Source organism: Chelmon rostratus, chromosome 16 (genome assembly GCF_017976325.1).
Source record: "Chelmon rostratus isolate fCheRos1 chromosome 16, fCheRos1.pri, whole genome shotgun sequence".
Lineage (NCBI taxonomy): Eukaryota > Metazoa > Chordata > Actinopteri > Chaetodontiformes > Chaetodontidae > Chelmon > Chelmon rostratus.
The window spans coordinates 377,501-387,500 of record NC_055673.1 but is presented as its reverse complement, the minus strand read 5'-3'; the positions used below and the strand labels follow the sequence as shown (position 1 = coordinate 387,500).

The 10,000-nt window shown below is 47.2% G+C and overlaps 1 protein-coding gene across 1 annotated transcript in view; it reads right to left on the bottom strand.

Moving 5' to 3' along the window:
* ints3 (integrator complex subunit 3) overlaps window positions 1-8,748 on the bottom strand; it is a 17,321-nt gene extending 8,573 nt beyond the window's left edge. The window contains exons 1-14 of the mRNA XM_041954741.1: window positions 8,436-8,748; window positions 7,016-7,099; window positions 6,314-6,397; window positions 6,070-6,183; window positions 4,708-4,792; window positions 4,546-4,612; window positions 3,446-3,587; window positions 2,342-2,471; window positions 2,115-2,212; window positions 1,782-1,973; window positions 1,607-1,694; window positions 916-995; window positions 494-585; window positions 293-399 (exon numbers count right to left, since the gene is read on the bottom strand). Coding sequence (XP_041810675.1) covers window positions 293-399; window positions 494-585; window positions 916-995; window positions 1,607-1,694; window positions 1,782-1,973; window positions 2,115-2,212; window positions 2,342-2,471; window positions 3,446-3,587; window positions 4,546-4,612; window positions 4,708-4,792; window positions 6,070-6,183; window positions 6,314-6,397; window positions 7,016-7,099; window positions 8,436-8,519 — 1,447 coding nt within the window. The 5' untranslated portion in view covers window positions 8,520-8,748. The remainder of the gene's footprint in view (window positions 1-292; window positions 400-493; window positions 586-915; window positions 996-1,606; window positions 1,695-1,781; window positions 1,974-2,114; window positions 2,213-2,341; window positions 2,472-3,445; window positions 3,588-4,545; window positions 4,613-4,707; window positions 4,793-6,069; window positions 6,184-6,313; window positions 6,398-7,015; window positions 7,100-8,435) is intronic.
* Window positions 8,749-10,000: the final 1,252 nt, after the last annotated feature.

The following is a 10,000-nucleotide window of genomic DNA, read 5'->3' as shown; positions in this document are numbered from 1 at the left end:
TGTGTGTGCGTGTGTGTTTGTGTTGGTTTGTGTGTGTGTGTTTGTGTGTGTGTGTTTGTGTTGGTTTGTGTGTGTGTGTGTGTGTGTGCTTGTGTTGGTTTGTGTGTGTGTTGGTTTGCTTCTGTGTGTGCGTGTGTGTGTGTTTGTGTGTGTGTTGGTTTGCTTCTGTGTGTGCGTTTGTGTGTGTGTGTGTGTGTTTGTGTGTGTGTTGGTTTGCTTCTGTGAGTGCGTTTGTTTGTTTGTTTGTGTGTGTGTGTGTGTGTGTGTTTGTGTGTGTGTTTGTGTGTGTTACCTTCAGTAGGGGGTGAGGGCGAGCTGCAGAACTCGGGGAATCTTTCTCTGAGCATCGATCGAAGCTCTCGGTCCAACTTTGGATTATCAAACAGCGGCGCGAGGTGACTGAGAGACGGTGATCAATAATCAATAATCAATAATCAGCAAGTCTGGGACTGACAGGGTGAACACTGTGTGTGTGTGTTTGTGTGTTTCTTACGCCAGCACTCTCTTCTCCATGATGAAGGTGAGCGAGTTAAAGACACCTTGACGGACCTGAGACTCCAACGGAGGAAAGAAGTGAGGGATGATCTGAGGAGGGAAGGAGACGAGGAAGGAGACATTACTTATTCTGTAATAGAATGTTTTCTATTCTGAGTAACTGTGTGGTGTCCCTGATCACAGAGAGCCCCCCCGCATTTACACCTGCATCAATATGAAAGGAACCAGATCCATTACTGCCAGTGTGTGTGTGTGTGTGCGTGCGTGCGTGTGCGTGCGTGCGTGTGTGCATGTGCGTGTGTGTGTGTGTGTCTCTGTGTGTGTGAGTGTGCGTGTGTGCGTGTGTGTGAGTGTGAGTGCGTGTGTCTCTGTGTGTGTGTGTGTGTGTGCGTGCGTGCTACGTGCGGGTGTGCGTGTTACCCTGCACATGAAGTCCAGCAGTGTGGCAGTGATGGCAGGATGAGGTTTCATGGAGTGATGCATCACCAGGATGGCGGGTTCTGACACACAGGAGCAGAAACAACAGCAACATGAGACTGGTGTGACTGAAGAGGAGCAGTGTGATGTTAGATCTTCCTCACAGCTTTAAAACACGTGTTCAGAGTTTAAACAGCCGGGGGTCCGTTCTCATCATCGTCCTGTTTACAGCAGCTTCTCAGAAGTTAATATGAAGCCTCGGCAGGCTGACGTGAGGCCTTTAAAACTGAAGCTTCACCACAAATACAGTCACTTCAGTGGATCCACTGTCGGGGTCCAGTTCCACTGTGGTGAACTTTGACCCCTGCTGACCAATAGCAAACCGTCCTGACAGAGCTGAGCTCTTGTGCTGTTTTACTGAGCTGCTGTACAAACTCTCCACAGCACAGACCTGGTTTAAACACAGCGAGGAGTCAGGAGGATGCTGCAAACACTCATTGTTAGCCACTGAGATAGCTAGCTCGTTAGCTTAGAGCTAAATTAACTCTTTACTGAAAGAAATGATGAACAATCCTGTAAACTAAACATCAGGAGGAGTAAACAGAGCAGCAGAGACGGTGACTGACTGACAATCATGTTACCAGTTACAGCAGTTCTGTGTGTGTGTGTGTGTGTGTGTGTGTGTGTGTGTCACCTATGTTCATGATGCTGTCTTTCTCAGGATTGAAGAACAGCCAATCGTAGAACAGAGCCAGCTTGGCGTTGGAGGCAGCAACATTCGACTGGAGAGACACAAATTGATCGATCGGTTATTCATTTTAACAGATGATGACTTTCAGAGATAACAACCTGAAGCCCCGCCCTCTTACTGTGCAGGTGGTGAGCAGCCAGCCAATGATGGCCCAGCGCGGCAGGATGTCAGAGCTGAGCACCTCATTGGACGGATGGACCACTCCACAGATGTAGCGAATGAGATCACAGCGCAGTGATTGGCTCTCTGCCGTGGACAAGTACTGTCTCTGAAACCAGTCCTGATAGCGCTTCTGCTGCCCAAAACGCACCTGTGCACAGGTAATATACAGCATCAGAGAGGTCAGAGGTCATCATCAGCGACACTCAAAGAGATCTCTGTCAGAGAGCTGGGGGTTTCAGGGCAGTAGATTTAGTAGATTTAGGCTGAGCTCAGTTGGAGTTTGGGTTACCCTGGAGGTCATGAACAGCAGTTTGGTCTCCATGTCAGGTGTGAGACGACAGGCCAGAAACTTCCTGGAGGTCCGAGCCGTCAGCAGCTGGAGGACACCTGAACACACGTCAACACACATCAGACCTCAGAGAGAACAGATGAACTGATCATCAGAGGACTTTCAACAACCGGCTCAGGACGTCCGCGACACGCTGAGACTGGGGACTGTGGGGAGTGCAGGTTTACCGGTGAACTGAGGACTCAGGACTTGTGGGTTGTGCAGCAGGTCTTTCCACACCAGCTCCATCTCTGGGATCCGAGCGACGTTCTGCAGCAGACGAACCAGATCTCTGCCGATGATCAAACACTCCATAAACTACATGCAGAGGGGGGGGGGGGCAGAGAGACAGGCGGGGGGAGGGAGGCAGACGGAGAGAGAGGGGAAGGGGGGGGGGGGGGGGGGGGGGGACAGAGAGAGAAGTCACCAGAGTGACATACAACTTTCTTCCTTCCTTCCTTCCCTCACTTCTTTCTTTCTTCCTTCCTTCCTTCCCTTCTTCCTTCCTTCCCTCCTTCCTTCCTCCCCTTCTTCCTTCCTCCCCTTCTTCCTTCCTTCCTTCCCTCCTTCCCTCCTTCCTCCCATTCTTCCTTCCCTCCTTCCTTCCTTCCTTCCCTCCTTCCTCCCATTCTTCCTTCCCTTCTTCCTTCCTTCCTTCCTTCCCTCCTTCCTTCCTCCCCTCCCTTCTTCCTTCCTTCCTTCCTTCCCTCCTTCCTTCCTCCCATTCTTCCTTCCCTTCTTCCTTCCTTCCTTCCTTCCCTCCTTCCTTCCTCCCATTCTTCCTTCCCTTCTTCCTTCCTTCCTTCCTTCCTCCCCTCCTTCCTTCCTTCATTCCCTCCTTCCTTCCTCCCCTCCTTCCTTCCTTCCCTCCTTCCTTCCCTCCCTCCCTTCCTTCCCTCCCTCCCTTCTTCCTTCCTTCCTTCCCTCCCTCCCTCCTTCCTCCCATTCTTCCTTCCTTCCTTCCTTCCCTCCTTCCTTCCTCCCCTCCTTCCCTCCCTCCCTCCTTCCTTCCTTCCTTCCTTCCCTCCCTTCTTCCTTCCTTCCTCCCCTCCTTCCTTCCTTCGTACCCTTCTTTCTTCCTTCCTTCCTTCCTCCCCTCCTTCCTTCCCTTCTTCCTTCCTCCCCTCCTTCCTTCCCTCCTTCCTTCCTTCCTTCCCTCCCTCCCTCCTTCCTTCCTTCCTTCCTTCCTTCCTTCCCTCCCTCCCTTCTTCCTTCCTTCCTTCCTTCCCTCCCTCCCTCCTTCCCTCCCTCCCTCCCTCCCTCCCTCCTTCCCTCCCTCCCTCCCTCCTTACCTTCTCCCTCAGCATGCTGATGCAGAAGTCGACCTCTTTCTGTCGCAGCGTGAGGAGGTTTGGCGCTCCGTGGTCAACGATGAGTCGGAGGTAGGTGTAGACAGACATGGCGATGAGCATCCCGCTTTTCAACACCCAGTCCCTGCAGAGAGAGGAGGAGGCAGCTGTTCACAGTGAACGCCCCCCACTGCTGCAGCCTCCCTGACTGGGAGGAAAACCGCTGCTTGCTTTGATTCAGCATGAGTTCAGGGTTAGAACAGGGCTGAGCAGCATCACGTTAAAATCTGTTTTCAGCTCGTTCCTGAGTACAGAAACATTCAGTAACTCCGTGCATCAGCAGGGCTCAGCTTCATATTCTCATCAATCATCCCAGTTTTCTACAAGTGACAATAAAAGTTTCTACAAGACAGACGATCAATACCCGTTCAGCTCTGATCTCACAGGATGAAGACTGATAGATATCATCTTCAGCATCTTAGTGATATGTAACTAACTTCTTTACCTGACATAAGTTAGCTCCGGTTAGCATCAGGAGTCTCACTTCATGCTATCTTAAAATAAAGATGGTGTTGTGGTGTTCCAGGAGACGAGACAGGTGACGTCCCCTCACAGACTCTAGCTGTGGTTGATCACTTCGCTCTGATGGATTCTGGTTTTCAGTAGTTTAGTTCACTCTGTGTGATCAGTATGTATTTAATATAAAGGATAATGTGTGTATGATGATAGAACAGGTCTGTACTCCTCATTTGAAGATTAACATCTGGATGTTTTGGAGTCACAGGTGCTCTGTCCCTGCAGTTTAACATTATGGACACATGTCCTTGAGGTTTGGATGGTGGTCTGTGTGCAGCATTAATGTCCTCTGTCAGTCACATGACTGTTTCAGTGATGGTCTGCACCGCCGGTGGTTGTTTTTAGAGATGCTAACAGACGTTTAACACTTCTGTGGTCTGTGCTACAAAACACAGAGCCTCTGTAGCAGCAGCGCTACATGCTAACACAGTGAAGCAGACGTTGAAGGTACATTCAGAAACACATCCTGTTTCCTCTGCATGCAGGCTAAACACCATCTGTTCAAATAGATTTCAGGTCGGACGTACTTTTGGTCCAGCAGGATGTCCAGGACGCTCTCAGCCAACCACAGGTTTTTAGTGGAAATGTCTCCTCCTACACATTAACACACAGAATGAACACACATCAGTTATGACTCCTGACCTGTACATACTGACACTGATGTGTATATACTGCATGTGCTGTCTGACCTGCGATCTGTTTCAGCAGCGTCATGACGACACCATCAGCTCCCATCATGCCGCTCTTCACCAGCTCTCTGACCAGCCACACCAGCTGCACACACAATCAACGCTTTCATTAAAATCATGTCATTAAAGTCACATCATCTGTTCTTTAAGGTCACTTCTTAACATCCTGAAAACATGTTTGTGTACTTTATGGATTTCTAAAAAAATAAAACCAGCTGTATCATTATCAGATCGTTACGATCTCAAATCTCAAGATCATCCTGAGAGACTATTGGTCAAACTCTACATGTGACCATGTTGACATGAATGGTGATTTGGAAACTGGGAAACAGTTTTTGTGATTCTATTGGTTAAATCAGCTCTTTCAAAGTAGGAAATCTGAAGAACACCTCAGCAACACTACAGGAACAGGTTTACAGCACTGCTGAAGGAGCGCCTGCAAGACTCAACTCAGGACAAAAACAAACACATCACTGCTGCACTTGTTCAGGTGTTCTGAAAGCAGTATCACTTCATATACACAGTACTTGATAACACAAATACTACATGTAACTGATTGTGTACCTGAGCTGGGTGTATTATTGTTTGTAACTGACTGCATACTCACTGTATTTTACAAAGAGACGCAACTTTTCTAGATGTGGGGTGGTACATGTGTATTTACCTACCTGCATTGTGTGTTAGTGTACCTGTTTACCTGTGAGTGAATCTGTACACCTGTGTGCATACCTGTATGCCTGTGTGGGTACCTGAATACCTGTGAGTGTACCTGCATGATTGTGTGTGTACTACTATACCTGTGAGGGTACCTGTACACCTGTGCGTGTACCTGTACACCTGTGTGTGTACCTGTATGCTTGTGTTTTTGCATAACTGTGAGTGTACCTGTATGTATACCTGTACACCTGTGTACTGACATACCTGTGTGTGTACCTGTATGCTTGTGTGTATATAACTGTATGCTGGTGTGTACTTGTATATTTCTGTGTGTACCTGAATACCTGTGAGTGTACCTGTACGATTGTGTGTGTACTACTATACCTGTGAGGGTACCTGTACACCTGTGCGTGTACCTGTATGCTTGTGTTTTTGCATAACTGTGAGTGTACCTGTATGTATACCTATACACCTGTGTACTGACATACCTGTGTGTGTACCTGTATGCTTGTGTGTATATAACTGTATGCCGGTGTGTACTTGTATATTTCTGTGTGTACCTGTATACCTGTGAGTGCACCTTAATTCCTGTGTGTGTGTTTGCATACCTGTGAGTTTACCTGTACTTACAGGTATGCACTTACATACCTATGTGTACCTTTATACCTGTGTGTGTACCTCTATACCCATGTACATTTTGTTTACCTGCGTTCTGGGGACATCCTGCAGTTTGAGGAACTTCTCCATCAGGATCTGGTTGATCTTCACCAGAATGACGTTCATCCCATCTCTGTTGACCAGTGTCAGGTCTCTGTAACACTGTCACCACACACACACACACACACACACACACACACACACACACACAGATGTCACAGTGATGTCACAGTGATGTCACAGTGATGTCACAGTGATGTCACAGATTAATAATGATGCAATGGTGACTCACCCTCTGGGCCTGGGTGGGCTCAGTGAGGACCTGAGTGAACAGACCCAGACACACCTCCTCATGCTGCTGCTGACCTTTACACACCTGCAGGCAGGTAACAGGAGATTAGACAAACAAAATCTACCACTTAGCAGTTATACAGTTTGTGTATCTTACTGTAAGTCTGCAACACAGGATGGATTTTCACCATGACAACAGACAATCATGTATTCTGATTGGCTGGAGTCAGTTGTCAGTTAGTCCAGGTTCATTTTGGTTGTCCTTTTCATGTTTGTGTTTCTTTAGCAGCTGTTGGTCATTTTATGTGTCATTCCACTCAGCTGACAGACAACAGGCGACAGACACTTGGCCTAACCCGACTAAAAATGACCAAATGACTGTTTATGCACACAAATACAACAGAAAACTGTAAGAAATAAAACTAAAACAGTCTGTTTACAAGTAAACTGATTTTATCCAAACTCGAATGAATGCACCTGCATTAGTTTATACGATGCTTCAGTGGTACTACACAGTCTACCCGAGGGGAATGTTTATTTGTAGAAGTTGGAGTATTTTTCACAGTTTTATTCGTAGTAGTGTTAGTAGTAATGTGAGTATTCGTCATAGTATTAATAGTAGTATTAGTTTTAACACTCTAGCAGTAGTTGTAGTATTCGCTGTTGTACTTGTAGTAGTAGCAGTACATGGTGGATTTCTTACGTTGGCAGTGAGCGCATCGTTGGCCTCTCTCTCTGACAGCCCATTGGTCAACGACTGGACGATTCCAACACAACGCTCCAATCTCTGCAAACACAACACACAAACACACGCACACAAACACACGCACACACAGCACAGGTAAATGTCAAGTCTTCATCCAAGTATAGCCACTAACAACACTATTAGCTCCAGTTTAAATGAAATAGAGCTCTGAGTCAGCTGCCTCTAAAACCAACCAGACTCAGATGATTCACCAAAAGACCGTGAACACACAGGTTACCAGCACTCAGTCTACCAACCAGGCCTAACGAGGCACACCGGCAGTTCACCTAGAGACCACAACCCACCAGACAATCACAGCTTATACTGACCATCTGCTCTGAAGGCATATCTGGATTAGTTAACAGCAATACAATTATTAGAGTAAAGGTCCAAAGTGAGTGCATGAACATGTTCAAGTCTGAATGTAACGGAGCTGTGCCACTCAGAGGCACTGAATGATTTAGAAACGCTGTAAACAGCCAGGACACAGGGTGTTAGCTGGACATACTGTAGCTGTGTGGTGACAACAGGGTATACACCCTCAGCTTGTTCCGCATCATCAGCATTTATCATTTTTTCTCTTTGTAGCCACTCGGGTGGTCCACAGACGTCAGCTGCTTCATCTTCATGAAGTCACTCAGAACTGAAGCTGCAGCTCAACATTGGATTCATGTCAGTGCGAGGAGCTCCTGAATAACACGCTGATGCCTTCATTAATGCTTCTTTACATGCTGTAATGTTTTGTTGTCATCTACACACTGCACACTTGTAAATGTTGCTGTTCTTTAGTGTGTAACTAAGGCTTGTTTGTGTCTGTTGAACATATTTAGGTCAGAGTTTAACAACAGCTCAAAAGTCAGCTTCTCACTACTCACACTGCTACTGTAATGACCAAATATTAACAAAGATAAATAAAGTTTCATCTCATCTTATCGTATCCTACTTTTGACATGTGAAGCACTAGCACGGCGCATGCGCAAGTGTCACTTTTTAGCCTCATCCATGTTTACGTAGGATTAGCATGCTAGGCTAACTGTCCGTCAGCTGTGTGACTATATATTCGCACTGTGGCGTCTTTCGGAGCTCAAAGACACCACAAACACACCCCTCACTCCTCTCACACAATACTTTGAAAACAACAACAACACAACGTTTGTACAGAGTACCGAATGGCCATACTATGCTAAAGATGCTAGCCACCTGATAGCCATGCTAACTAGCATGCTAGCTGCCGTGCAGGATCACAAAAATGGTTCCATGTCTTTGTATCAAAAAACAAACTGCTCTCTAACTGCTGATATCTGCCAGTAAAGTCACTCTAACCTGGTTAATCTCGGGTTATATGTGCTCTCTGGGCCGTTAAACCGGGTCAGCCTACCTCCTCCAGCTCGTCTTTGGCGTCCAGCTGGGTGGACACCAGTAGCCGGCCCTGCGGCTTCGCCTTAGCCGGTGCAGGCTCCATCTGCTCCCGCCGCGCCTCGCCGGGCCCCGCGGAGCTGCGAAGGATTGGGACTCCGGGTTCTGAGGGTGGGGGGGCAGGGGGATGTAAATATTTCTGTAGGTGTACCAGAAAGTTCGGTGCTCCTGTCACTGCTGGAGCGTCCGTGTGAGACAGGTTGGACGGTAACTGTGTTTTTAAAACTTATTTTGGGTCAGCTCTCTCTCTCTCCGACTATAGTAACATAACGGACATCCGCAACACCAAGCGGAGGGAGGAGCGGCGTCCACACGGCCTGCTGACCAATCATTTTACTGAGACCTCTGAGTGAAACACGTATGGACCAATGACAGGAGAGAAAATCTGGAGCCAATCCCCGGCCTGCTCTGCTGAATACAGTCTGCATGGCAACCTTTTATAACTTGTTTATAACTAACAAGTACATCAAAGTCTTTCCAAGACCTGGTTTTTGTGTCTCAGACATTTCACCATTTCTTCTTTTTGATAAATATTTTGATTTTTCATACTGCCAACTTCAACTTTTTTGTTCAGCGTTTGTCTCGCGGACTTTTTTTTTCTCCTGGAGTGTTGGAATAGTTCCGCCCTACTGTGCTGTGATTGGCTAGTACAATTGTGCTGTGATTGGTGAGTACTGTTTCCTCGCTTTCTGCGTGGAGCCTGAAACCCTAAAGTTGAAGCTTTGTTTGAGGTGAATCAGACCGACGCTGCGCAGGTGCGCGTCGGTCTGATTCACCTCAAACAAAGCTGCCGTCGTCATTACATGATGGTCAGTGATTTTGTCCGACCTGCTCTGGAGGCTCGACTGCGTGAGACTTAAAAATCTCGCGAGACAAAGACGCGCGCACCGGTGAGAGCTGAGCGCTTATTGGAAGCTATTGTTGAAACAAACTAACAGTGAAACGACGCTTTCGTATTCATCATCGTCATTTTCATGAACATCCCACAATGTTTGCCTACAGGAAGTTCAGCAGGAACAGCTGTTTTACTGACAACATTTCTGAGTGAAAGAAAAGTTCATTCACTTCCTGCATTGATCTGTTTTAAATGAACACAAGTCACATCATCTGTTGTGAGCTACACACAAAACTGAAAACCATTAAGAAAACTGAAGAAGTCAACTGACTGACTAGCTGTTTCACACAGGACACAAAGTCCAGTCCTCTGGGGGACAGTCCTGTGTGGACCCGTTCTTCACCATGTACCAATTATCATCAAGGATGCGCTGAGGTAATGATGACAACTAGCCAATCACAGGACACAAACTCAGGTAAACCATGATGAAATACATGAAAACATCAAGTGACAACAAGACGCCTAGAGTGTGGTTAGCCATTGTTAAGACCACCATCGTCCTGGGAGATCAATGTTTCTCGAAGCTTGTGTGTTCATGAAATCACCTGTCAAAGACGACCCCACCACCACTTCCTGTCTGTGCGTAAACAGTGTTGTCGGACTTCTGGTCCCACATCTTGGGCCTGTGAAGA